The 27,156-nt window shown below is 58.4% G+C and overlaps 2 protein-coding genes across 5 annotated transcripts in view; one reads left to right on the forward strand and one right to left on the reverse strand.

Moving 5' to 3' along the window:
• The first annotated feature begins 7,880 nt into the window (after positions 1 to 7,880).
• Positions 7,881 to 16,997, forward strand: FAM181A (family with sequence similarity 181 member A). Of its 3 annotated transcripts, none has more exons than XM_081100109.1 (2): positions 7,881 to 7,981; positions 15,624 to 16,997. In XM_081100109.1, the coding sequence occupies exon 2, from the start codon at positions 15,710 to 15,712 to the stop codon at positions 16,586 to 16,588; it is 879 nt and encodes a 292-aa protein (XP_080956235.1). In that variant the 5' UTR covers positions 7,881 to 7,981; positions 15,624 to 15,709; the 3' UTR covers positions 16,589 to 16,997. The 3 variants fall into 3 exon arrangements, with proteins under 3 accessions (XP_080956235.1, XP_080956233.1, XP_080956234.1); XM_081100107.1 differs by lacking the exon at positions 7,881 to 7,981 and adding an exon at positions 14,790 to 14,910; XM_081100108.1 differs by lacking the exon at positions 7,881 to 7,981 and adding an exon at positions 14,794 to 14,857.
• Positions 16,998 to 19,213: 2,216 nt separating this feature from the next.
• The window catches only part of ASB2 (ankyrin repeat and SOCS box containing 2), a 35,342-nt gene continuing 27,399 nt past the window's right edge, over positions 19,214 to 27,156 (reverse strand). For both annotated transcript variants that reach the window (XM_081111979.1, XM_081111980.1), the window contains exons 8-10: positions 23,720 to 24,284; positions 22,791 to 22,944; positions 19,214 to 19,841 (exon numbers count right to left, since the gene is read on the reverse strand). In XM_081111979.1, the coding sequence (XP_080968105.1) occupies positions 19,705 to 19,841; positions 22,791 to 22,944; positions 23,720 to 24,284 (856 nt within the window). In that variant the 3' untranslated portion in view covers positions 19,214 to 19,704. The remainder of the gene's footprint in view (positions 19,842 to 22,790; positions 22,945 to 23,719; positions 24,285 to 27,156) is intronic.

Here is a 27,156-nt window from a genome sequence, read left to right on the forward strand (position 1 = left end):
TGTTGTGTTGACTGTTATGGGTCTTTCCTCTTTCCAAATCAACCTTAGAACCAGTGTGTCATTATCCAGAAAAGAACTTGCTGGGATTTTGACTGGGATTGCATCGAACTTATAGATCGAGTTGGGTAAATGTACCTTTTTGCAAATGAAACCACGAAGGCCCAGAGAGGCAAACTGACTTGTCTAAGGTCAACGTAATTAAGACTCTTATTTTAATGATTCTGACGCACATGTTTATCATCTGTGAAACAAGTCTTCCAGTTGATGCTGACAAGGGACAGTCAGAGTTGTCATTGCCCGCACGCGCACATGTAAACTTGCAGACTGTGAGCAGTGGCTTGGAAACAATCTTGGAGATAACAGTGGAGCCCTCTTTAAGAGCAGGTGCCCACAGTGGCCAGAGCCGACCTGTGTGCGTGGGCAGCGCGCACATGGGCGATTCCGAGGCACACTGGCCCCCGAGTGTGAGGACTGGGAACACCTCCATTGACTTCTTTTGCTTATGTTCTCCTTTTAACGTATGCACAAGGGTGATACATGATTTTAACAAGACTCCAGGTCTAAACAAGTCTAACAGTTTTTTTATAAATATGAAATTAAAAAATTTTAAATGAAAGGCAAGTGTCATCATTTATGGGTCTCCTTTGTGCCATCATTGGGGCAGAGGCTTATTCTTTCTTAATGGGACATAGAGATAAGAGTGCAGCTTACAGTGGATGTCCCTGCAGTGTGCGACCTACAGTAAAAGTTGCATCCGTCGGTAGCTCACTACATACGTGAAAGAGGTCGTGAGTTTAATTAAGGGGATATTTACGAAGTTGTGGGCAGGGCGAAGGGGAATCCATGAGGGGTGGTGCAGGGTCTCAGGGCTGGCCACCCCGGGAGATGCTGCCACCTCCAAACCTGAGGGCAAGAAGGGAGCAGCTCCCCAGACCTGGGGAGAGGCTGTAAGAGAGGGCAGCCGGATGGGAGGTGCCACCCTTGGTGGGAAAGGAGCCAAAGGAATGAACACCTAACTTCACTCCATTCCCCCAATCCTGTGCCAATGCCCACCCCTGTGGGAGACACTGGGAAGCTGAGGTCAAGAAGGCACTGAATGCACCCAGTGGTCACCCTCCTGGGACCCCAAAGAGTGCGGAGGGTGGGGCTGACTCTGGGGGACACGTTCCAGCGTGCCTATAACTCTACCGCCCGTGGGCCTAAGCTCCGCACTTGGGCCCGTGGCAGTGCCAGTTGACCAGATGGACCTTGAATGCCCTTGCTGTTGAGGGGCCCACTCATTTCGCTCCACCGTCTGTGGGCTGTCACTGCCGCCCCCCTCCCCCCCAGCCAATGCTGTCCGCTGTGTGGCCAGGCCCGGCAGTGGACAGCGCCTTCCCCCTCCCTGCCCAGCACCTGCTTTGTTGGGAGATGAACATCTGCTTCGAGGCTGACACTTGGCTCCAGGGTGCAGACGTCAGCCAACAGGCCGATGATGGGCAGTGGGAACTTGGATCGCGGTGGTTTACAGCTTATAAGGGTGAGTTGTGTGTGTTTCATGTTTCAGACATGGCCCAGATGCCTGCTTGCCCCGTTGGCTTGTCAGGCGGGGCCTTGTCTGAGTTAAAGCTCTGGATCTGCCAACCAGATGTTGGCAGCTAACTCTTGTTTGCCAAATCTCCTGCAGAGACGGGATCTAAGGCTCCATGCCCATCAGAGCCAGGTCACGGCTCGGGCTCTCTCTCTCTGTACAGGCCAGGAAACTGAGGCCCAGAAAGGGAAGGTGCTGGCCCCAGGGCCCAGCACCTGGGGTGGAGCAAAGGGCTTGGGGGTTGGAGGCTGTTGCCTGCATTCGGGGCTTAGCTTGGCCTTTCGCTGTGGGATGTTGGATAACATCTTCCTGTCCTCAGTTTCCTACTCTGCAAAATGGGGCTAAGAACGAAACCCACTTCATAGGGTGGTTGTGAGAATCCAATGAGCTCTGAGCCAGGCGGGCTGTGAGCAATTCTGAGTAATTCCTGGAGCTGCCCCGCCTCTGAGCGCTCGCCCCGGTTGGCCTTCAGTGTTTGTTGAATGACCTAAGGAGTGCAGAAAGGGAGTCAGAGTCTGCCAAGTGCGGAGAACACGCTACTCATTATGTTAATTAGTGCTCTGAGGGGGCTGGGTTTCTGCAAAGCAATCCATCTCGCCACCCTTGTCTGTGGGCTGGAAAGTCCTCCCCCTGCAGGTGCCTGCTCTACCCCTTCTGCACCTGTCCCTCCAGAGCCCCGGACTGTGCCCCAGGCTGGGCTGCACAGGCTCCCAGGGAGTCTGGCTTGGGGTTTGGGATTTGGGAACTTCTGGGCCACCATTCCCACTGGGCTTCTCACCCATTATCATCATCATAACTGGGAGGCAGGTGGCTATGAACACACCTGTTCACAGGTGAGTGAGGGAGGTTCAGAGATAGGAGGTGACATACTCAGGACACATGTAGGCCTCTCCCTCCAGCCCCTGAGCTCTTGGACCTTCTGAACATTTAAGAGCCGAAGTTTCGGTGTTGGGCTGGGAGTGCAGCCTGGCCGTTTGAACCATGTTGTGATTGGCAGTGCCTGGCGCCACCTGATGGCGGCTCTGGGAACTGCAGGCGGGGTACCCAGGAAACCTTTAGTGGCCTGACCTGCGCCAGCCCCAGCTCCTCCCACCGGTGTGGCCAAGGCCCCTCCATTTATTATGGTGACAGGTGTCTCCACTGAGGCCCAGTTGAGGGGTTCACTCCCTTTGATTCGGGTTTAGAAATCTAGAGTCCCTGAGCAGGGCCTGGCTTGGCTCCAAGCAAGTGAGGACCCCTTCGGGCCTCAGTTCCCCACTTGTCAGCGAGGAGAGAGGCTGAGCTAGATCTCTAGGGAGTCCTCACTATGCTATGAGTAGGGAAAACTGATGACACGTAGATGGGGCTAATAGAGTCCGTTTGCAAGACTGAGTTGCAGGCTTTGGAGGGAGGGGCCAGACCCCTTGAGTGTGGAAGGTGCTCTGTCCACTTCCCGGGGAAGGAAGAAGACAGGCGGAAGCAGGCCGGGTCCCTCCTGGCCTCGGGTTTCGCCGGCGCTTGTCGAGGATGGTCACGTTAAAGGCTCATGGAAAAATGAGGCTGCAGCTCCAGGATGGGGTGGCTGGAGCGCGGGGTGCGGGGTGCGGGGTGCGGGCTGCTGGCTTAATCAGGTGGCCGACAGCCATTCCGTCTGCATCAGTAACAGGCGCACAGCCTCCGGAGAGCGCCCTGGGCTCGGACACTGAGCAGCTGACAGGGCTCTTCCGTTTTTGACAACAAAGCCCACCTTTGCCACGTGTTTATCTTGCTCCATTCCCTGGAGCGAGATAGACATACAGGCAAAGGTGGACTTCTTCTTCTCCCTAAAAGCCTGGAGCAGGAAAAGGCTGCACCGATTTGTAACCTGAGAAGAAGGGATGGTTTATCCCCAGCAAAGCTCTGCCTTAGGGGTCTGAGCCCAGCCCCTCCCCTGCCCGTCCTAGAGATGGGGCCTGCTTACATGGGAGTCACCCCTGCTCTCCCTCCTCCGCCCCCCCCCCCGCCTCTCTGTCACACACACACACACACACACACACACACACACACACACACGCTTCCTCCTCTCCCTGATCCTCTCTCATACCCTCCCCTTTACCAAACCATGCAGTGCAGGGGCACCATCGAGATCCTGGGGAGCAAAGGTGAAGGGTGGCTCTGGACTCCGCCCTCCCCCGAACGCTGGGTCCTCTGGGCTCTGCCCGAGCCCTTTGCCTCACCGTGATCTGGGGAAATTTGACAAACAGAAACATTCTGATAGGAAACTGACAACATCACATGCCCCCACCGTTAACATGTGACACTGGCATTTTTGCTTCCTGACTTCTTTTTTTTTTTTTTTTAAAGAAAAATCACTCTCTTCTTTTTTTTAATTAAAAACGATGCATGCTCTTTTCAAAAGTAAAGGTTAAACCAGCACCGCCCAGAACTGCCCACCGATGCTATTTTGGCGTATTTGCTCCCAGTGGCTTTGTTCTGTGTGTATTAAAGAAGCAAAACAAATAGTACATAAGTGTAGTCTCCCTCAAAACTTAAAACATGATTCTGTAGTAGGACCCCCTTTGCGCACCCCCTTACCGCTGTCAGTCTGCGGTGTGCCCTTTGAGTCCAGGTAAGAGGCATTTGCACGTATGAATTCAGAGAAACACATGGCATTGTTTTGCTTTATTTCTATCATGTTGTGCTTGTCAGTCTCCGCTTGCTCCAGTCTCTCAATCCACCCTGCACTCTATTCCTGTTGACCTGACTTCACATCACTCTCTCCCTTCCCGCTTCTCCCCTTCTCTCCTTCCCCCTCCTGCCCTCCCTCCTTTATCTCCCCTTCCACCCTTTCCTCCCTCTTGCTCCTCCCCTCATGGCACAGAGCCATGCTCCCTCCGGTCTGCTGGGTGTCAGGTGGGAAGACCTGGGAGCAGGGGCACCTGGAGCGTGAACTTGGGAGGAGCAGAGAAAAGAGCCTAGAGCGAAAGAAGGGGACAGGGGTGGAGGGGACAGGCTGGGGAGGCCGTCAGCCGCAGCACAGACCCCCCCAGGCCGACGCTGGCCCAGCCCTCAGAGCACCTGTCTCCACCGCCCCCCACTGCAGCCATTCATTCTCCGAGGCCACAAGCCACCGGTGCCACCCGTTACTCACATTCTGCTGGAAGTCGACTCTCTTTTTAACTCAAGTCCACGCATTTGGGAAAAAGCCACATCAAACACGAAATCACTGTGTTGGACTATGAAGCCCTGTGCCACACTGTGGAGGCGGGCACAGCCGCCGGCCCAGGGGCCTCTTGGTGGGATGAGGCTGCTGCCCTCTGTCACCCCTCCCTACTCTCCACAGGGCCTCACTCGGGCCCCATGGCCTGGCCTGTGTCCCCCCCCCCCCCCCCCGCCCACCTCCCCCCGCCCCAGCCTGCCTTTAGCACCCTGCAAGGGCCTGAGAACCCAGCTTCCCCACCCCAGGTCACTGGAAGCTTTTTGACCAACTCCAGTGGCTCGATTCTGCGCTTTGAAGAGGTTCAAGCGCCCTCTGCTGGCCGTTGGCTGAGTCCTTGCCTGTCAGAGCGACAACTAGGAGAGAAGAGAGGTGAGCATCTGCCCTTGTCCCTCTTGCCCCTGCTCTGTCCCATCAGCCACCACCTCCCACTGTGATCCCCTCAATTGCACTAGATGCCCACATCTGCCCTCCTGGGATGTGTCTCCCCCCCAGGACTCCCACTCCTCCCCCCGGTCCATCCGATGCCCCCAATCACCTCTGAGACTGCTCGGCACCTCCTCCTCCGGGAGGGCCCCCTATTTCACCCAGGGAAACCGATCACACTGCTCCCGGCCCCACTGTCTCTGCGAGCACCGTCATGCTTGTCATTCCGAAAGGTCCTCATCTCCTCACATGCCGTTCCCCAGGGGGACCGGGTCTCCTCTGAGCTCAGCACCCAGCTCAGGTGGGAAATGTTGGTTGACTGAATGATTTTTGTGTTGACCTATTTCAGAGGTTCTGAGCAGGACTACTCTGAGGTAGGTGTCCCGGAGAAAAATATCCTATATAATAAAGAGCTAATATGCTAATTAGACCGAACTGCAGAACTACCATCCGGACAACCTTCTGAGCCCCTTGCATGAATTTCGTGCACCGGGCTTCTAGTATATCTATAATAATAAAAGCGTAATATGCTAATTAGACCAGACGAAGCCAGGGCTGTAAGGGAAGCCCCAGTCCCAGGTGCCAGAGGGAGGCCAGAGCCGGCATCCAGGAGAAGGAAGGCCTACTCTTGCACGAATTTTGTGCATCAGGCCTCTAGTATATATAATACTTGGGACAAAAACATTCTACATACGTATGTGCTCATTGAGAAAAAAATCACACAATATATAGAAAAGTTTATGCTGAAAAATAAACCTCCCTACAACTCTTTCCCCTCCTAGATCCCTTCACAAATCGCCAGTTACCACTTTGGGGTGAGTTCCTCCCTGGCGTTTCCCAGCATTCCCCGTCACTGTATTTGAGCCGTTCCTCTTTCTTTTTTGCTTTTCATATAAATGGGGTCCTACGTACACATAGTTCTGTACTTTACTTTTTCATGAAACGACCCATCCTGAGTCCCTTCTAGGTCGGCACCTGCAGGGTTATGTCACTCCTTCTAGGTCAGTGGTTCTCAACCTTCCTAATGCCACGACCCTTTAATACAGTTCCTCACGTTGTGGTGACCCCCAACCATAAAATTATTTTCGTCGCTACTTCATAACTGTGATTTTGCTACTGTTATGAATCGTCATGTAAATATCTGATATGCAGGGTGTATTTTCATTGTTACAAATTGAACATAATGAAAGCATAGTGATTAATCACAAAAACAATATGTAATTATATATGTGTTTTCCGATGGTCTTAGGCAACCCCTGTGAAAGGGTCGTTTGACCCCCAAAGGGGTCGCGACCCACAGGTTGAGAACCGCTGTTCTAGTGGCTCTAGAGCAGCCGCGCCCAGCCCGACCGCACTGCGTCGCGGCCAAGTCTGGTTTTCTGTCTTTGTTTTTGTTTGCTTGCTCTTGGCAGTCGCAAACAGCATTTCTGCGCCATCCTCACGCCCAGGTCTTTGTGCTCTGCGTCTCAGGGCAGGCCCGGTTCGTATTTTAACAGATACAGCAAAAAGGCCCGTGAGAAGCCAATATCAGTGCACACTCCCTCAGCAAGGCTCAGGTGCACCTATTTCTCTATGTCCCGGATAGCACTGGGTGTTGTTAGACTTTTAACAAATTCTAACATATACCTGCTCATCTCCGCCTTCAAGTCCCGCTGAGCTCTGGTGGACATGGGCGTTGAGGAGCCATCAAGCAGAGAGGTTTGGGGAGGGTGCTCGGCAGGTACATGGCCTCCAGCCTCTCATAGCGGCCACTGGCAGCCCCCCCACCCCCTCAGCCAGGAGGGAAAGTCTTTCCCCAACCCCTGCTGAGCCCTTGATCCTGGACTGAGAGCCCAGGCCCCTTAGCAGGTGCCCACCCCCCGGGAGAGGAGGGGGTCCTGGGCCAACCAGAGGCCCAGTGATACCACTGGCTTCTGGCAACATTTTCCCACGTCCCTGGGGAAGAGCCCCGTGGTTTCCAAGGACCCAGATCCATCCTGCTCTCGGGAGGGAGAATGCTTTTGCGGAAGCCAGGGAAGTACACACTGGCTGTGCACAGCGAGGAGGATGCCTACAGTGGTCCACGGAGGGGCAGCTGGAGCGTCCGAGGGGCCCACCTCTTATTCCACCCCACCCCAGACCCGGAGGACTCTGGAGATGAAACTTGGAAATAGCTTGTCATCTGTATTATCTAAAAAGATAGAAAAGAGGCGATGAGGGCAATGCCAACATTCAAACGCTGCCCTTCATCCCAGATTCAGGGTCGTCCTGGCCAGGGCCCTTGGGGGGCAGGAGGTAGTATGCCCATGGTCGCCTGGGATCTTTTCACAGGCTTTAATTTCCTAAGAGCCCAGGATGGCCTCCAGGGAGCCAGGCCTTCCTTCTTTCCTTCCTTCCTCCCTCCCATCCTTCTTCCTTCCCTCCCTCCCTCCTCCCTCCCTCCTTTCTTTCTCCCTCCCTCCCTCCCTTCCTGCCTGCCTGCTTTTATTCTAATAGGCCCTACTATACAAGGAACTTAAAGCGGCTCAGGGGAGAGCTGGCCAGTTTGCTCAGTGGTCAGAGCATGGCCTGCAGCCATTCTGGTCAAGGGCATGCACCTCTGGTTGCAGGCTTGACCCTCCCCCTCCCCCCCCCCCCCCCCCGTGCAGGAGGCAACCAATCGAGATGTCTCTCTCACATTGATGCTTCTCTCTCTACCTCTCCCTCCGCCCTCCCCTCCACTCTCTCTGAAAAAAATCAACGGGAAAAATACCATCAGATGAGGATGAAAAACTGGTGTTGTGGCTGGACCGATGGGAGTGTGGGTGGATGCTAAGAGGCAACCAAACAAGGTAACTGTACTCCTGAAGCCACTGTGAAATCCCTGCTGGCCAGAACCAATATGGGGTCTCAGAGGATCCCCAGTCTCCTCACAATCCTGGGTAGAGGGGGGCGGGAATGAGCAGGGGCTCTGGGATACCTCCAAGGAGCTGGGGTGGGGACATCTCATCAGAACGCAGAAGGGGCAGGAGCATGGGCTTCCGGCCTAGGAGGCTGAGAACGTTGGCACAGACAGACGGAAACCCTGACCGATGCCAAGGGCACCCCCTTGTGGCTGTTTGGGACCAAGGCTGCGAGTTCGAAGGAGAATCCTGCCAACACGCAAAACTTGGGCTCCGAAGAGGGAGGGGGAGGGTGCACGGGTCCTGGAGGCTGGCGCTGGTCCTGACCCTGCCACTAACTCGCCCGGCTGCCCAGTTTCCTCGGCTGGGGATTGGATGCCACGCGCAGCTCTTACGAATGGAAGTGCTGACGGCAGGCCAGCCCTGGGCTAAGCACGTGCCGGTGTCACCTTGACCTCCTCCCAGGACCGGCGGGGAGGTGCTGGGGACAGGGGACAGGAGGAAACGGAGGCTCCGAGAGCGTAGGGACCTCCCCTTGGTCTCCCAGCTGCTAAGTGACAGACGCGGGGCTTGACGCCAGGTCTGTGGCTCCAAAGCCCCCTCTGCTGGTGTTCCTCACGGGCTGCCGAGTCCCTGCCAGCTCTCTCTGTGGGTCGGGGTGTCCTCTGGAGAGAAGGGGTTCCCAGGAGCCACGGGTCCTGGCAGGCAGCCAAGACGGGAAGTCAAGGACCAGAGGCAGAACCTTCCGACCCAGAGCAGCCTCCTATGCAAAGGGCACAGACGCTGCAGGAGAAGGAAGTACGGCCCCCACTCTCTTAGCCATCAAAGCCATGTTCTTCGGGCCAACTGCTTACCCGGGAGCAGACCTGGCGGGCCTCAGGCCTCAGCTCTTCTCTGCTGGCCCTGCTGCCTCGGTTTACCTGGCACACCTACATTTCAGGGGATGGCTGAGTGATGGGCCCTGGGGTGACTTGGGGATGCCAAGGATACGTGTTCCTGGGGCTGGTGCGTCTCCGAGGGCTGGTCCTCCCCAGGATACGGTGAGAAGCGGGGAGGGGTCTCCGAGCGCAGGTGGGTCTGGGTTCAGATCTCAGGCCTGCCAGTTCTAGCTGCGTGAACCTGGGCCAGTTGCTCTGTGCCTCAGTTTCCCCTCTGAAGTGTGGTTACTCAGAGGACCCAGAGCGCAGTTAGAGGATTTGGTGCGTGAGCGTGAGCCCTGCGTGTCGCCGTACAGTGAATGCTAGGCTCTTACTGGCCTTAAAGAGCAGCACTCCTGGGGCCGGGACAGGGCTGGATGGAAGGGGGGGGGGGCGGGGAGGCGGGGAGCAGGGGCCTGCAGCAGCTCCCTGCACCGCCCCAGGGTCCCAGTGGGAGTTAGAGGCCCACCCAGCATTCAGGTTTTAGACTCTCTTTTGGGACCAGACATTGGACGGTCCCTCCAGATGAGACGACCACGTGACAGGATTGAGGGGAGAAGGAGAGGGACTCGCCAGCGTCCCCTGCGTCCCCCTGGGCACTGTTCATTAATGTTTAACATCCATTTTAATTCCTTTAAAATTATTTTCATTTAACGCGTTAATCACTTCTAATATTTTAACGGAACTTGGTTAAAATTGAAAACGAGCCCTGTCATTCTGGTGACTCGCACCATCACGCGGAAGTGCTTTTCTGTGTCGAGTGAGTGCTATCATTTCTGCGCCCCCGTCTGCTTTAAAATGTCTAATTTTTTTAAAATATGAGGATAATGTCATGAAATGGAAGTGGTGTGGGGCTTACCTGAACCCAGGCTGGGCGTTTCTGGGGACTGTGTCCATTCATGAGGGACTCAGCCTGCAGGGGTGAGACCCGGTGAGAGATCTCCCAGGGCCCCAGCTCCGTGACAAGGGAAACTGAGGCAGAGGCCAGGAGTTTGTGCCAGGCCAACGCCCGGGAGTGTGGGAAACATTCCTTCATTGGGAAGTTATTTCTGAGGCCGGTCCGAGGCGCTGGGACACAGCCTGAGCTAGAATGCAAGACCTCGCTCTTGGTGGGAGTGCCCTCTGGTGGCAGCGGACAGACAGACAACAGAGAGGTAGGCACGTGAATGTCCTGAGTGCTTCATGGGGGCGAGTACGACGGAGAAGAATAAAGCAGGCAGAGGAGGAGGATGGGATGGAGGGTGAGGAGGACGCAGAGGAAGACAGTTGGGTAAAGACATAACGGAGGTGAAGGAAGGGGTGAGCCCTGCCATTGACCAGGGCCAGGGGTGGCAAAACTTTTCAGTAAAAAGGTAAATACTTCAGGCTTTGTGCGCCCTCTGCTGTCTCATAACGCCTCCATTCTGCCTCAGTGGATAGGACATAATAAAACTTTACTGAGCCAAACAGATGGCCTGTGGTTTACCAACTGATGGAGGGGAAGAGAATTCCAGGAAGAGGGAACAGCAGATGCAAAGGCCCTGAGGTCGCCGCATGCCTGGTGTTTGAGGAACAGCGAGGAGAGCAGTGGGGCTGGGCGGGGTGGTCCAGGGGAGCAGGTAGGAGAAGAAGCGGATCTTGTGGCCCCTGGAGGACTTCCGCTCTGAGTGAGATGGGAGCCGATGGGGGAGGGGGATCAGGGGCTGCGCTGAGCCAGCTTCTCTTTTAAAAAAAGAGCACAGGCTGCTGTGGGCAGACTCAGGAGCCCAGTTAGGAGACAAGCAATCCAGGCGGGGCAAGAGGTGGTGGGGGACTGTCCCAGGGGGGAGCAGAGGAGAGGGTGTCACGTGGTCAGTATGTAGTTTGCAAGTAGAGCCGAAAGGCTGTGCCTGGGTCAGAATGAGAGCTGTTTCCAGGGTGTGGTGACACTGGCTATTGGAGTCCCCAAGATGGCCGAGAGCCAACCAATAGTATTACTCTACGTTTCATTCATTCATTCATTCATTCATTCAACGGGCCTTTACCGTGTGCCTGCTGCTTGCACAGACCCATGGAGGACAGCCTTTCTTCCTAACTTTCTCGCCCCACTCCCTGCAGTGACCTCTCCTCTCCATTGCACCGAACTCACCACAGTCTCCATTCTCCAAAGTGCCTACCACCCCCGGTCTCAGTTTATTGAACTGAACCGATGAACTCTGCCTGGGAAGTGGGAGCACCTGCGTGCCTGGGGGAGTCACTGCCCTCCTCGGGGACACTGTTCCCTTGGTTAAGATCTCGGGGCCGGGTTACAAGGAGGCCAAGCGTCACCCTCCTGGCTCTGCATCCTGTTATTCTGAACGGGCCTCGGGGATATCAGGCAGGTACAGTCAGCCTGTCCCACCCACACCCACGGAAGACAGCACTAGCCGATCCTGAGTCCTGCCCACAGCCCTCGGAATCTCCACGGGGCACCCGCCAGCCATCACCAATCAAACCCGAGTTGGCAGTTGAGATTAAACGGACTTTTCATCCCTGGCTGGTGCCTGGGTCGGGTGGAGAGACGCCTCAGAGAGGCAGGCACCTGAGGACGCGTCAAGGTGATGGACGTGTGGCGGGCGGCAGGCCGTGGTGGGAATGTGGGGCCGTGCGGACACCCAACAGGGACGCAGAAGCTATTCCTTCCAGGGAGATGTGCCCAAAAGGGGCTTCACCGCGGCAGCTTTGGGACCCAGAGGGGAAGAGACGGGGGGGGGGGGGGGGGCATCGACTAGGAGGTCGCTGTCCCTGCCGATGGGCTGTGACTCCTCTGGGTCATCACGAGGTCCCCGAGGTCCCCGGCTGCGCTGAGGGCACAGCCGCGCTGGTGTTAAGCCGCCGTCCTGAGGCGAGGTCCCCAGGGCAGGAAGCCCTCGGCCTGGCAGCCAAGGGGTTTATTTCAGCCCTTAGCCTCCGGCCCAAGGAAGCCTGTTTGCTCTGACTGCAGTGGACAGGACAGGTGGCCTCGGGCTGGGCTTTGGTGGAGACACTCCCCTTATGTAAGGGGTGAGTTACATAAGCCGCCCAGACGGCTGCATCCTGCGCTCATGGAGGCGCTGGTCAGGCTGCTGTGTCCCCGAGTCTACTGGTCGGACCTACCCCTGCAGGGGGGCGGGCCGGGCGCTTCTGCACCTCTGGGCCAGCGAAGCCCTGGGAGGGAGCGAGGATCTGTGTGGGGGGGGGGGGAAGAGGCGAGATAGTTGTTAGTGGGGAGAGCAGCAGGTGATGGTTGTGACCGAGGGCCCGGCTCTGGCTGCCAGCATCCCCCTCCCAGCCCTGCCCTTTACTGAGCAGGGACCTGGGCAAGGCTCCAGGCTCTGTGCCTCAGTTTCCTTATCCATTCAAGACAGTATCCTGGCACCTGGGCAAAAAAAAATGCCTTAATACGTGTTACGGACGTCGACCAAGCGGTGAGTGCTGGGTAGGCATTTGATGACCATCCTGAGGTTGCAGGACAGGCTTTTAAAAATGCCCGTGCCAGCTGCCTACCTCTGTAAATCACTGTTTCCTGCCATTGAAACAAGGGGTGGCTGGTGCCAGGCCGCCACCCAGGGTTCTGTCTCACTGGCCGGTGGGCAGGAGGTGGCTGCCGAGTCACCAAGACCAAGCCCATCTCCCCGCCAGCAAGTGGCCTCGGACAGAGGAGCGAGCCGCGCAGGCCCACCCCGCACCCTCGGGTCCCTGACACACAGCAGGTGCGGAGCGGAGTTGCCCGGAAGCGGGGTGTCCCTGACGCTGAGTGGGGTGGGGTGACACTTGGGGTGGGGTGAGCACAGCTGGAAAGTAGACGATCTGCAGGCGGTCACGGCCGAGTTGGGAAGGGATCCTCAAATTCAAGTCCGCACAGCTTACGTGCCATTACGGAGCTTTCTAGAAGCCCTGCTCTGGTGCAGGGGAGGCAGTTGGGAAGCAGGGCCTCCTGCTTTCCAGGCACCCACAGTCCCAGAGAAACACAGACGATGGGGCCATCAAGTACCACCTCAGCAACCGCAAGGGCTGCTCTGGGCCAAGGCCATTCTAGTCACCGGAGAGGCAGAGCCCTCCTGGCGCTCACACACGGGGGCTGGGTGTGTCAGGAGGCAGCCGGAGCCGTGATGGGAGATGTGCCAGCCTAACCCCATGACCTCGGCACTGTCCCCAGCAGCGTGTGCTCAGTGGTTTGGGGCGGAAAGGATGCTTCCAGTCTGCACTGGTCAGGGTGGGCTGGGTTCTGCTGCAGAAACAAGTGACTCCCAACACTCAGGGGCTTAAGGCCACAATGGTTTGGCGCTCATCCACGCACAGGCTTCTGTGAACAGGGGCCACGCTCTCCAGGCCTTGTGGTGGCCAATGACCCAGGATGCTCCAGTTCAAGGTCACCTCCATCTCAGTCCACGCTTCCCCCACCCCCACAGCAGGGAAACGGGGTGTGGAGAATACAACCACGACTCCCCAGGATGGGCTCTCTCAGCCGAGCCCTTCATTTTGCCTGCAGGGACCCTCGGGCCAGAGCGGGGGGGGGCGGCTTGGAGCCCTGTCACTGCGGGCAGGCGTCCCCTGCGGTAGCAGCTGTCTATTGGCCAGCAGGAGGGGGTGGAACCGTCACTCCCGGGTGAAGCCTGGCCCCTCCCTGTCAGTGCTCCCAGTCTGGGAGGGGCGCTTCAGAGAGGAGTCCCTGGCATTTCAGGTGGTGGTGCCAAGGTGTGGGTTGGTGCATAGAGCACCACCATTTGGCCAGCCAGGGCACAGAAGGAGGAGGTGGTAGAAAAAAGAGAAGGGAAGGAAGAGGGAGGAGAGAAGGAGCGGACAGGCAGGAGGTATAGGGGGGCCACCAGGCTGGCTGGCTGGCACAGCGGCCTCGCCCATCCACATTTCCCAGGCAGCCTCCCTCTGCCACTGGCCTCACCTTCCCTCTGGCCAGTTGGTGGGCAGGGCCCACGGCCGGCTCTGGGCTCCCTTGCTCGCTCAGAGCGGCCCTGCTTGTGGCCCCGCCGCCGTTGGCACGGTGACAGTAGCCAAGTGTGCAGACTTGTGCCATTGTCCCCAGGCCAGGGGGAGCCATGGAGACTGGCTAATATGACACAGGAAAATGTTTGCTGATGGCAATTCTATGGGCTTTGTCCACCTCTTTCTCCATCATGACGACTCGATTTAAGTCCCTAACTGTTTGACTACAAATGCAAGGGGACCGTGCAACGCCAACCTTTTGTCCGGCCGCACTGAATGGGCAATTCAGGCTTTGTGCAGCTCAATTGAGGAAGCAAACATAAAGACAAGATTCCTGAGAGCTGCGGCTGCCTTCCCATGGATATCCCGGCCCCTCGTTAGAGAGTCCTTCCCTGCTACCTTTGCCCACGCCAGTGTGCCGCCGGCCCTCACAGGCCTGCCTCGGGGAGCGGGGTGGGGAAAGAGAGAGGAGAGGAGGGAGCCACTCAACACTCAAGGACAGCAGGGAAGGCCGCCTGCCTGGCTTACCCGTCGGTCGGATGGTCTGCACTGGAGCATGGCAGCCGCGGGCCGGGAGCCTGTGGGGAGGAGGGCCAGCCGGTCTCTGGGCCCAGCCCCGCCTCAGTCCTGGACTTTTTAAACACACCCCTCACCCCCTCGAGAAACCAGGGAACCGAGGTCAAGGGGAGGAGGGCGTGGAGGCCGAGGGGGAGAGAGGGGCTGAGGGTAGAAATTTACCGGGAAATGATTGCATTTGGGAGCTGTCTTTTTTGTGATGGTCCCCATGGTGACAATTTGTGACGGCAAAGAATGTGGGAACGGGGCGCTGCCGCCTGATTGGGATGCTTTGTATCTGGAGAGGCGCTCCTGATTGGCCTAGGGGGCCCCCCAGCTCTGGGGACTTGTCCTCCATTCAGCCCACTCGAGGGCGGCACAACCGCTTCTAGCCGGACAACCGGAGCTCGCCGGCCGCGCGGGCCTGACCCAGGTCTGCGGCGGGAACCAGCCGGACCACGTTGGCCGGCCGGGCCCGCACCCTCGGTCAGTGTGGAGGCCCAGGCGGCCGGCCCGGCTGGGTGGGGGCGTGGGGCCGGCTGGGGCCCGGGGGAGGGGCGAGGGGCTGTGGGAGGTGGCCCAGGAGGCATGAAATTGCTGCAGATGCTTCTGCAGGGGTGTTCCCGCTGCCACAGCCTGAGCTCAGCCCGCCAGGCAGGCCTGCGCTGGAGTGCCAGACAGGGTCCTGCCCGTCCCGCAGGAGAGCTGGGGGTGGAGCGTGGGGACCGAGGAGGGGGGCTGCCGCTCGTAGGGCTGGGGCGGGGGTGGGAGGAGGAGGGCACCACCAGGGAGACGGGGGCTTGGCTTGGGAGCGGAGCAGTCACCTCTGCTCAGAAAAGAAAAACCTGGCTGGCAAGTGTGCACGTTGGCAGTGTGGTGTGTGGGAGACAGTGGGCTGGGAGCGAGGGGACCTGCGCTCCAGCCCCAGCAACGCCACCTGTGGCTGGGCCACCTTGGGCACGTCACCTGACCTCCTTGAGCCTCAGCTGCAGGGAGAGGGCGACCGACCCAAGCAGACTAAGGTGTCTGAGCCTGGCCCATCCCCGATGCTCAGGACACGCTGGAATGGGTGTCCCACTGCCCGGGACTCTGTCAGGGGCGGAGGGGGCCGGGGCCACTGTTTGCAGCCACGTGGCCTTTGAGGGGGAGGGCTGAGTGGGCTGCTTGGAGAGACTCCCAACAGCCGGTATGTCCCCCAGGTCAGCTCGGTGCCCTTCCCTGGAGCTGCCCGCCACGAGCAGACCACCCTCTTCATGGAAAGCCCGGTGCAGTGGCCCCCCTGGTGATGGCATCCGACAGTGACGTGAAGATGCTGCTGAACTTTGTGAATCTGGCTTCCAGTGACATCAAGGCGGCTCTGGACAAGTCGGCGCCCTGCCGCCGCTCTGTGGACCACCGCAAGTACCTGCAGAAGCAGCTCAAACGCTTCTCCCAGAAGTACTCCCGGCTGCCTCGGGGCCTCCCGGGCCGAGGGGCCGAGGCTCCCCTGAGAAGGGGGCCTGAGGACCGCCCCGGGAGGCTGCCCCTCAATCCCGGCCCTGACGCCAGCCCTAGCAGTGGTGGGGCCTGCAAGGAGAAGGCTCTGGGGAACCCCTACAGGGAGGAGTGTCTCTCTAGGGAGCAGACCCTACAGGGGCAGAATCCAGGAGCTGCCAGGCCTGGCCAGGTGCCCATGAGGAAAAGACAGCTGCCCGCTTCCTTCTGGGAAGAGCCGCGGCCCACCCACAGCTACCCCGTGGCGCTGGAGGGGGTCCTGGGCCCCAGAGAGGGACCTCCCTACGAGTGTAAGAAACACTGCAGGGGCTTGGAGCTCTTCGGGCCCGACATGGCCCTGATCCCCATGTCCCCCAGGGCACTGGCTGAAAAGGAGCCACCCAAGTTGCCTGGGGTCTCCCTGGTGGGCCGTGTCAATGCCTGGAGCTGCTGCCCCTTCCAGTACCATGGACAGCCCATCTACCCGGGCCCTCCAGGGGCCTTGCCGCAGGGCCCCGTCCCCAGCCTGGGCCTGTGGAGGAAAAGCCCGGCCTCCCCCGGGGAGCTGGCCCATCTGGCCAAGGATGCGGATGGCCCGGGGCAGAAGGTATACAGGCCCGTGGTCCTGAAGCCCATCCCCACGAAGCCGGCCATGCCCCCGCCCATCTTCAACGTCTTTGGCTACCTCTAGCGGGGCTGCGGGCCTCGCTCCCGCCTCCGGCCTGCAGGCGTGTGGGGCCCCAGGAGCTCCCCTGGGAGCAGGGGGCTGGCAGCGGTGTGGTGTGGCCTCTTGAGCGCCTTCCCTTTATATGTGTGCGGGGCGGGGCGGGCGGGATCGGGGTCCGGCCTTCTCAGGCCGTCGCCTTGGGAGCTGCGGGGCCGGGCTCAGCGGTTCCCCCTCCAGCCCAGAGCCCGGTGGATCATCCCCCCGTCCCTGTGCAGACCTGGGGGCTTTGCCCTGGTCGGCCAGCCACCCCCGAAGCCTGAGTTACACATCTGTTATTCTGCCACCCACTCTGTAAGCCAACCTCAGTTCTGTTATTTTTGTTCTTTGTAAATAATAAGAAGGTTTAAAGAATAAAGGCGTTTCTTTTGCAGTTTCCACACCTTGGGTCTCATGAAGTTGAATGGTCCCCAGGCCTAAGAAGTGCTGGCTGCACCCAGGAGGAGGGCTGCTCATGGAGGTGACAGCTGGGGGAGGCCAGCCGTGGGCGTGGGCACTGGAGGCCAACCGCTCAATTCGAAGGAGGGAGGGGGCGGGGGGACGAGCCACCGGCGAGGATGGTGCCAGGGGGCGGAGCTGTGTCCTGCGTGGGACGTGGGGCTGGACCTCCTCTCAGGCCTCCTGGCCCCACCTGCAGGAGGGGGTGGGAGGGCAATGGTCCCTCTGTGGTGCCTTCCACTTTATTAGGACTCAGCATCCTTCCTAACGCGAGGCTCCCGGATTAGCGATGGCTACGGGACCCTCCCACCTGCCCATTTGTACCCCAGGGCTCCCCTAAGGCCCATCCACATGGACGGGCAGCCCACGCTGGGGAGCAGTTTGTGCCCACTGGTCTTGGAGGACTTCAGAGCCCCAGAGGCCGTGCGGCACAGGCAGCGCGGACAGCGAGTCCTCAGCCAGGACCCTCCCCTCAGCTGCTCTGATCTTAAAGAGCAGGGAGGGGACCAGTCACAAGCGTGTGGATCCATTCCGATGAGGCTCAGCCCCTGCACACAGTAAAGCAGAATGTAAAAAGCACTAATCGGGGCTCTGCCACCTACTAGCTGTGTGACCTTGGAAAAGTTACTCAACTTCTCTGTGCCAAAATCTCCTCCTTGGAAAAATGTGATTGAAAATAGGCCTGCTTCGCGGGTTGATGTGGGGATGAGGCCAGTACTGCTACCCAAGTGGTGAAATGCTGCACAACCGAAGGCCACCTCTCCTGGTTATCGGGCAGTGTCTGTAGGTCCTGCCATGCTGATATTTCAGTGATGCTGTGGGCTGGGCCATCCAACCTCCCCGGCCCGGAGAAACAATGGAGCTCTGGGATCTCTCTCGCTCTCTCGCTCGCTCTCAAATCAATAAGATTTTTTTAAAGAAAGAAAGTACCCCGGCCAGTGTGGCTCAGAGGTTAAGCTTCAACCTATGAACCAGGAGGTCACGGTTCGATTCCCCTTCGGGGCACATGCGCGGCTTTTGGGTTCAATCCCCTGTGTGGGGCATGCAGGAGGCAGCCCATCAGTGATTCTCTCTCATCATCGATGTTTCTCTCTCTTTCCCTCTCTCCTCTTCTCTGAAACAAATAAAAATATCTTTTTAAAAAGAAAGAAAATCCAAGAACGCAAATGTGGCACCAGGACATCCAGGGTCCCACATCCTATAAGCAAATGGTGCCAATGGGCAGTGGCTGAGCCCTCCTTCCCTACGCCTCCCACCTCCCTCTCAGCCTCCCTGCTCCAGGGGTGCCTCACTAGAGATGAAGAGTTTCCTGACAGCCAGCCCCACACCAACTGCACCTGAACACCTTTCTGCTCCAGCCCATCACTGGCTGCCCCCACCCCGCCCACCGGGGTGGATCATCCCCAGTCTGGGAGGACCGGGTTTCCAAGGATTTTTCCAGGACCACTGGAGCAAGGCAGCGTGGGACCGTGGCCAAGCACTCGGGGCTGGAACCCCAGGGACGCGCTGTGCGTGCCGTCCCCGCTGCGCCGCGAGGGAGTGGGCACAGTTCTGCTGACTCCCCTCTGGCCGTGGCTGTAACGTGTTGCTCAGAAGGCTTTTCCTCTCCAGGCAGCCCCAGGACTGACTGGTTCTCTGAAAGGCCCGTGTGTAGGAGCTGGCAAGGCCCCGAGGGCCACCGCGATGAGGAATCCGAGGCCCCAGAGGAGCGAGCTAGAGGCAGAGCGGGGCGTACAGCCAGGGCTCCCCACACCTGCCCTGCCATTCGCTTTCCCAGGCCTGAAACCAGGTGTGACCTGGCCTAAGGCTCTTCCAGACCCCGGGGCAGCCGGCACAGGCTCTCCTGCCCTGGGTCCCCGCCATGCTTTCGTCACACCGGGGAAGAGAACTCGGGGAGCCCCGCAGCGTGCGTGAAACGGGGCGCTGGTCTCAGCGCAGGGGATTCAGCTTTCTCACCTGCACCATCGAAGGTGGCCGGCAGCTCCTGCCTGCCTCACCGCACAGAGCCACATGGGGACTGGGGCAGCCCAAACCCAGGAGACCCATGTGCCCGGTCCCCAGCCCCCACCCCACCCCTACTCCCACTCCCACCACGAGCAGGGCTGAGGGCCCCAGGCCCTGGCATGTCTGGTGAGAGGGACCACGCTGGGCAAGGAGGCATCTGTGCAACATTTATTGTACCAGGAAGCCCTCTGGGCCCGAGGGTCTCCCCAGCCCCCCAACAGGCCATACCTGTGGAGGGGTTCACAGAGCAGAGGGGCAGGGGCGGGGCCAGCTCCGCAGTGAAGTTGTCCAGGAAGGCACACAGCCCTGAGCGCTCCAGCGCCCCCGCCCCACGTTCTCCCCCGCCAGCTGCCCCGCCCCGACCCAGAACGGAAGTTCCTGCCCTTCCTGATGGCAGAGAAGCTCTGGGATCTACTCGTCGATTTGCAAAGAAACAAGATTTTCCTCCTCCTCGACATATTCCGTTCTCTGCTCTGGGCACAGCTCTGGCCCAGAGACCCGGTGAGGTCACGACAGCCGCCCCAGCTCAGGGGGAGCAGCCCACAGCCTCGCCCATCACCAGGTCCCCTGGATCTGGGGACCCCGCCGTCCTGAGATTCAGTGAAACAGTCTGAGGAGCACTCCTTCTCCACGCGCCCTGGTTACTGGGTGTTCTCGTACTTCAGGTACCGAATCAGCCTGCCTGGGAGCGGCAACGTGTCCAGGAGTTTCAGACGGTATTTGCCAATGGCCTTCCGAACCTGCAGCCTGCAGAGGTGAGTCAGAGGTCTCGGCGGTTCTGGGGAAAGGACAGAGAGATGCTGACCTGTCCTCTGCAGCCTGCGAAGGGTTTGCTTCTTCCTCTGCACACACAGCCTGGACCCTCAGCACAGCCCTTAGCAAGAGGCTGAGGAACCTGAGCTGCTAAATGCCTCCGTGCAGGCCAGGCAGCTCGGCTCCAGGTGGTGCAGAGACCAGGGCAAGGGCTGGGCAGGGGCTGGGCAGGGGCTGGGCAGCTCCCAGCAGGTTCCAGGTTCCAGAATCGCACCTAGTGCCTCGCCCCGGAGGCCCCCAAGGATGGCTCCTCAGTGAATGAAGGACAGTGAGTGGTCTCTGCTGGTGGAGGGGACGGGCTGTGAGGTAAGAACAGGGACCGATACGACTAGTAATGGGGTCATTTATTTCAGCCCCAGGCACAAGGTCTGGCACAGGGAAGGTGTTTGTTGAATCAAAGGCCATTCATTTACTCACTCAGCAAACGCATGCCGACCCCTTCGCTGTGCCTGGCGCTGTGGTCAGGCCTGGTGCCGGCCAGGGACCTTTGCCAAAGGCTTTCACACCATACGCTGCCATCTGAGGGGGGACTTGACGATTGGGCAGGAATTTGCCAGGCGAGGAAGGGAGGCAGGGGCATTCCAAGCGGAGGAAACATCAGTGCCAGGCCAAGGAGGCCCTGGCCGCCCAGGGAAGACGGGACACAGAGGGAACGTGGGGGAGGACAGAGACCAGGCAGCCGCGGGGCTGCCTCACTAGGTGAGAAGGTGCCGTCGCTGCACTTCGGACACTTCCACTGCCTTTCGCTCTCCCTTAGGACAGAGCCTGCCCGCTGGGAAGCTTGGCCCCTTTCTCAGCCGGGCGAAGACGGAACTTGGGGTGGGGGGGCCAAAAGGCCACTGGTGAGGCCGAGGACACGGGACCGCCAGGACTGGGCTGGCGGCCGGGGTGTATCAGGCCACCCCTCCGAGCCTCTGTCCGCCCCTCCTCGTGAATAACGACATCAGCAGCGCAGCCTTGAACGAAAAAGCACAGGGGGAGTGCTCTGCAGGTGGGGGGTCGGCTTTAAGGCAACCGAGCAGGGATTGGTTGGGAACTGTTTGTTCTACCTGTTACTAGGTGTTTGGTTCTGCTCATTTCCCCTGGGACGCTGTCTAGTTGTAAGGGATTAGCTTTCTCTAGGGAGGAGAGGGGGAGGGGACAGTGAGGGGCAAGGCCAACATCGAAGCAGGGACTGCTCCACCCTCGGGCGGCCGCGGAGGGTCATGGTGACAGTCACCAATGACTCGTGAACCCAGTGAAAGCTTATTGAGCATCGAGGGCTGTGCCCATCAATGCCATCCTCCCCCTGTTGCCGGCCCAGGAACTTTATCAAGGGTCTCAATTCAAGTGCTTCCCAGGCATTTGTCCAAATGCAAACTCTTGCAGTAGGTTTAGGTGCAAAGGGGTGTGGGGATCAAGGAGGAGCCTGGCAAGTCAGAATCGGGCACCGGGATGGTAGGCACCTGGACAGGCAACGTGCCAGCACAGTCTCACCTGGGGAAGGCAGCAGCGGTGGGATAGTACCACTGGCTGGCTGTCAGTCTCTGTGCCACAGGACTGACGCTTGGGCAGAGCTGGGGCAGCCCCTCGGAGCCAGAGAAAGGCTGGGGCAGCCAGGACTCCTCTGGGCAGGCACCCAATTCTCATTGGTGTCAGCACCCAGTCCCACTGATTCTGCCGTCTCACCTGCCCCGTGAGCTCTCTAATGCTTAAGAGGGATTCTCAAACTGGCTTACCCAGGCTGCCCCATCTACACTGCACACAGCAGCTGGACCCTGGTCAAACCCCACCTCACTGCACCAGGCACATCACGCCCCCTGCAGGCACCTCAGGCTGGCGCAGCTGAAGGGGGCGGGACACACCCAAGCTCCTCTGCTCAGATGCGGATGCTGAGGCCCACGGCCACCTAGCAAGCTCCTGGCTCGGGGCTCAGGGGGCCTGCCTCCTACACCAGTGCTGCTCCAGGTGGGTTTGTAGACCGGCAGCGCTGGCACCGCCTGGCGGCATGCTGAAATGCAGGCTCTCAGGCCCTGCCCAGACCTGCTGAGCCAGCTCCTGCTTTTTTAATAAGATGTCCGTGTGCTTCATATGCACTCTGCACTCTAGGCCAGTGATGGCGAACCTCTTGAGCTCGGCGTGTCAGCATTTTGAAAAACCTTAATTTATCTCTGGTGCCATGTCACATATAGAAATGTTTTGATCTTTGCAACCATAGTAAAACAAAGATTTATATTTTTGATATTTATTTTATGTATTTAAATGCCATTTAACAAAGAAAAATCAACCAAAAAAATGAGTTTGCGTGTCAGAGGTTCGCCATCACTGCTCTAGGCCATCGTTCTTCCCTGGACCTCACCGTACTGCCTCTCAGTGGCTCACAAACATGGGCAACTTGCTCTGAACATCCGATATCCCTTAGGGAGCTGGAACTGTTTAAAACAGCGGTTCTCAACCTGTGGGTCGCGACCCCTTTGGCGGTCGAACGACCCTTTCACAGGGGTCGCCTAAGACCATCCTGCATATCAGATATTCACATTACGATTCATAACAGTAGCAACATTACAGTTATGAAGTAGCAACGAAAATTTTTATGGGTCACAGCATGAGGAAATGTATTTAAAGGGCCAGAAGGTTGAGAACCACTGGTGTAAAACGTCCTGGAAAGACAGTGGAAGGACTCCAGTGGGTCAAACCTGGGTTTGAATCCCAGCTCTGCCACTGACTAGCGGTGAGACCCTGGCCCAGGTGACATAGTCTCCGCGGGTCAGTCTCCTCAATTACAGAACAAAGAATCACGAAGACACTGTATGTGACTCACAGCACAGAGCCTGGCACGGAGTAGGTGATCACCAAATGTTAGTAACAGTCACATGCCCCCAGCCTGGGGCCCGAGTCGGGCAGCGAGACGTGCCAGCAGCAGCGACAGCCCTACCTGCCTTCTCCTTGATGACGGCCCAGTCCTCGTAGCTGTCAATGTGCTCCTTCAGCCGCGAGCACAGCTGCACGTTGCCCACGTAGTCCAGAAGGACGTCGATGATGGGCCCCGCCCAGCGGCTCACCTCGGGGGCAGACAGGATCTCACAGAACTGAAAGGGTGCACACACCGCGCTGGGACACCCAGGACAAGGGCACCGCCTCCGCCAGCTCATCCTGCAGGCGGCAGCCTCAGGCTGACATGTCCCAGGACAGACACTGGGTACACCCAGCTAGGATCCAGTTCCCTCCTCTCATCAACACAGGCCTCTGCTGCCAGAAATGGGCGGTGGGCAGCTTAGGCCAGTGGCATCACCTCTCTAAGCCTCAACTTCCTCATCTAGAAAATGGGTATATAACACCCACTTCAGGGGTTTATGAGAATGAAAGTAGTATGAACATCAACTTCTTTGCACACAGTAGGTGGCCCATCAATGATGGCCGTTAGCCACTGTAATGATCTCCGAGAACCGGGTGTTCTGACTTCCTTTTCATGTTAAGTTCTGACTTCTTAGGTCACCACCATGGACAGGTCCTGCTCTGACCTTGCATCTCGCCTGACCTTAGACCCACCTGCTCTCGCCTCCATCCGGGTCCTGGTCATTCAACCCCCCTTTCCAGCCACAGGCTTGCTGGGGGTGATGACCTCTGGTTTTTGCAGAGTTCCCCACCAGCCCCCTGCCCCACTGTTCCTTCCTGAAATTCCCCAAGACAGCGGACCAGAAAGGATTTAATTGTTCGTGTGAACCATTAAGTTCTGCTGCTTCTGAAACCTTCTAACCACCCGGTTCTACTGCCACCAAAGCGCACTAACCACTAACCCACACGCCCTCCCAAGGCATTCACTGCGAGCCCATGGCCGCGTCCCCAGGCGTCCCCACCCCCTACCTGGACCACGCAGGGCGCCTTGTCGCAGGCGGGCACGTCGTTGAACCTGCTGGAAGGCGGCGGGGCGGGCGGGTGCGGGCCGTTGCCGTAGGTGCAGGAGAAGCAGGGCTCGCCGTCGCAGCCCAGGTCCATGAGGAACTTGAGCAGCGACAGGTACTTCATGGAGAACATGATGGTGGCGGGGAAGGAGGTGGGGTGCGTGGCGATGTAGGCGTCGATGTTGGCGCCGTGGTCCAGCAGCAGCTGCATGATGCGCAGGGAGCCGTGGCGGATGGCCACGAGCAGGGGGCTGATGACGTCGCAGTTGGGGTCGGCGCCCGCCTGCAGCAGCAGCTCGGCGGCGTACGCGTTGTTGTTGACCACGGCGAAGTAGAGCGCGGAGCTGCGCCGGTCCTCGTAGAGGCGCGAGCGCTCGGGCGCCAGCGGCGCGTTCACGTCGAAGCGCGCACCCAGCAGCGCCTCGAGCACGTGGTCGTGGTTGCGCTCGGCCGCCAGGTGCAGCGGGCTGATGCCGCTCCTGCGCACGCGCGTGCGGCTGGTCACCGGCAGCAGCATCTGCACGATCCTGCCAGGCGGAGCGCGCAAGCGCGGGTCACGGCCCAGCAGGGGGCGCTGAGGGACCAGGCTCGGCCACTCACAACTACTCTATGTAGGGAGGCGCGGGCCTACCAGCAGGGGGCGCTGAGGAGCCGGCCAGCCTTCCCAGTTACCCCTTTTGGAAGGGTGGGCCTGCTGCTATCCCCACTTCACAGAGAGGGAAACTGAGTCTCAGAGAGCTTCAACCGCCTTCCCAAAGTCACATAGCCAGTAAGCGGTGGAGATGGGTGGCCATGAGGTGGACAGGGTGCCCCCTGTCCTGTAAGTCTCAATGCCTCTAATGCTGAAGTCTGACTCCAGCTTCTCCCAGGCTCTCTGCTCTGCCTGTGGCCTGGGGTGGGTTGGTCAGCCCCTGCTGAGGCTGGAAATCCCTGGGCAGCTCTCTCCCGCTGGATCAGCACATCACTGCCACCAACGTGTACTAACTACTAGTACTATCAGCACTGCCTTCAGCACTTGCCCTGCGTTAATCTGTTACACCCTCCCAATAGCCCTATGAGGTGGGTACTCGTATTATCTTCCTTTACAGAGGAGGAAACAGAGCCCAGAGAGGGTATGTGACTTGCCCAAGGATGCACAGCCAGTAAGCGACGGCGCCGGGATTTGAATGTAGGTAGTCCCATTCCCCCTAGAGCAGCTGTTCTCAACCTGTGTGTCGCAACCCCTTTGGGGATCGAAAGACCCTTTCACAGGGGTCACCTAAGACCATCGGAAAATACATATATAATGACATATTGTTTTTGTGATTAATCACTATGCTTTCATTATGTTCAATTTGTAACAATGAAATTGGGGGTCACCACAACATGAGAAACTGTATTTAAGGGTCGCGGCATTAGGAAGGTTGAGAACCACTGCCCTAGAGAGAGGGCCACACTCTGAACCACCCCCTTACTTTTTGTGTAGCAAGTATGTCATGGGGCTTCACCTGCTTCATGATGCATTACTTGCCTGTCCCGTTTCACCTTCCCGGCAGCCCTGTGGGGTAGCCAGAGCAGGTCTGTGGCTCCCTTTTGACTGATGTGGCTCAGAGAAATGAAGGGACTAATCAAGGGTCGTAAAGCAATTCTGGGGGCTTGGCCCCAGCACTCTTGACCCCTTGTCTCTGCTGTCTTCCCCTGGACCCTTGCCACCTGCAGGAACAAGCTTCTGTCATGATTCCAGACCCCAATCCGTCTAATCCTTGATAACAGGTGACCTCACAGCCCCATGTGGGCTCCAAGGAGGTGGCCATGGCAGGGCAAGGCGGTGCCAGCAGGCCCGTTCCCACGCCTCTCTGCCTCCTGGCACGTTGATTTCCCTGCTTCCTGGCACTCTGATGCCAGCAACCTCCGCTCGGGTCTCAGTGGAAAATGTTATTATTGTTAGTAACGCTTTATTTACCTAAAATCTGTGCCTAAAACCTCAAAAGGAAATTCACACACCAGGGGGACTAATTGCCTCCTAATTTCTGTTTGTGCGGGCACAGGAGGCCTGACCTTGCTCTGTAGAGGTGCTGGTCCAAGGCAGGGCTGGGGCCTCACCCTGGACTGAGGCCATTGGCAACAAATGCTCGCTAATAGCCATAACCTGCCCAAGCTCGGGAAAGAACAGCAAGAGGGACTGCCTGGGGCCACCCGCCAGAGGGGGCTGGTGTCTCCGGCAGGTCACAGCTGGTCTCAAGCGATCCCTCCCTGAACGGAGGGAAAGTGGCCGAAATGTGGGAACATGACTGGATGCTGCCTAGATTCCGAAAGTATCATCTTAACGACGTAGCAATACCATCTTATTGTCTGCCTCTGTAGGACTTCACCAATCTGAACACGAGTGTGTGATGCTGGACAGGTCTGGAGATCAGTGTGTCCAGCCGTCCCATTTTACAGATGGTGAAACTGAGGCACGGATGTGGGATGGGAATAAGAGTGAGGTTGGACAGGAGGTGGATAGCAAAGCCAGGCCAGAATGTATGTATGTCCAAGGCCAGACCTTTCTGTGATGCCCCAGTCCCCCTAACACAGGGGAGTGGCCATGGTGGCGTCCCCACTGCATATCCATCCATATCATCACCTCTCTCCCCAAGCCCCTTCTGTGGGCTGGAGGACAGTCTGGGGCCTTCCCCCTCCTCCCATGGGCAGGTCCTGGGACCATAGAGTGCTTGCTGCTCAAAGTGCACCTTATGAAGAGGAACAAAGATGACCATTGCCCGATAGAACCCTCAGTGTCTGAGGCCCAGTTCCCTGCCCCTCTGGAACTGATCCTGTGAGCTGATCTCATTCTCTCTCCGACCAATCAGCAAGGTCGACTGCTCTGCCCAGGTTACAAAACACAATTTAGTAATGCTTTCACTGAGATTGCTGTTGAGCATAAAATGAGATCTTACAAGCTAAGCTGAGCTGCGCCTAGTAGGCACTCAGTAAATGGTAGCTGTTGGCATCTTGGCCACCAGGGCGAGGGTAGCCCACTGCCCTGCTGCTCAAGACCTGGAGGCGTTCTGGGTCACCAGGCCACGGTGCTGTGACCTTTGTCAGTGTTCAGGGTAACTTTGACTGTGAACTAGACTTTCACAAAGGAACCAGCCGCCCACAGACGGCTCCACGGCCAATACCGCTGAGCTGCACCGTGTGAGCCCTGCCGTGTGTGAGTGTGTGTGTGTGTGTGTGTGTGTGTGTGTTGTGTGTTGTGGCGGGGGATTACCTCTTCTTGAGCCCATGTGATGCTCGTGCTGGAGCCAGCAAAGGTCCACCAGTGGAGCATCTGCCTGAGGGTGTTCCCAGGGCACAGAGGGCCCCCGCCCCGACCCAGGAGTGGCAGCGTTTCCGGGGGCTGCTGGGAGCTGCAGCAGGAAGCAGGTCCTCCGTGAA

This window comes from Myotis nattereri (genome assembly GCF_964212035.1).
Source record: "Myotis nattereri genome assembly, chromosome: 1".
In the NCBI taxonomy this organism is placed as follows: domain Eukaryota; kingdom Metazoa; phylum Chordata; class Mammalia; order Chiroptera; family Vespertilionidae; genus Myotis; species Myotis nattereri.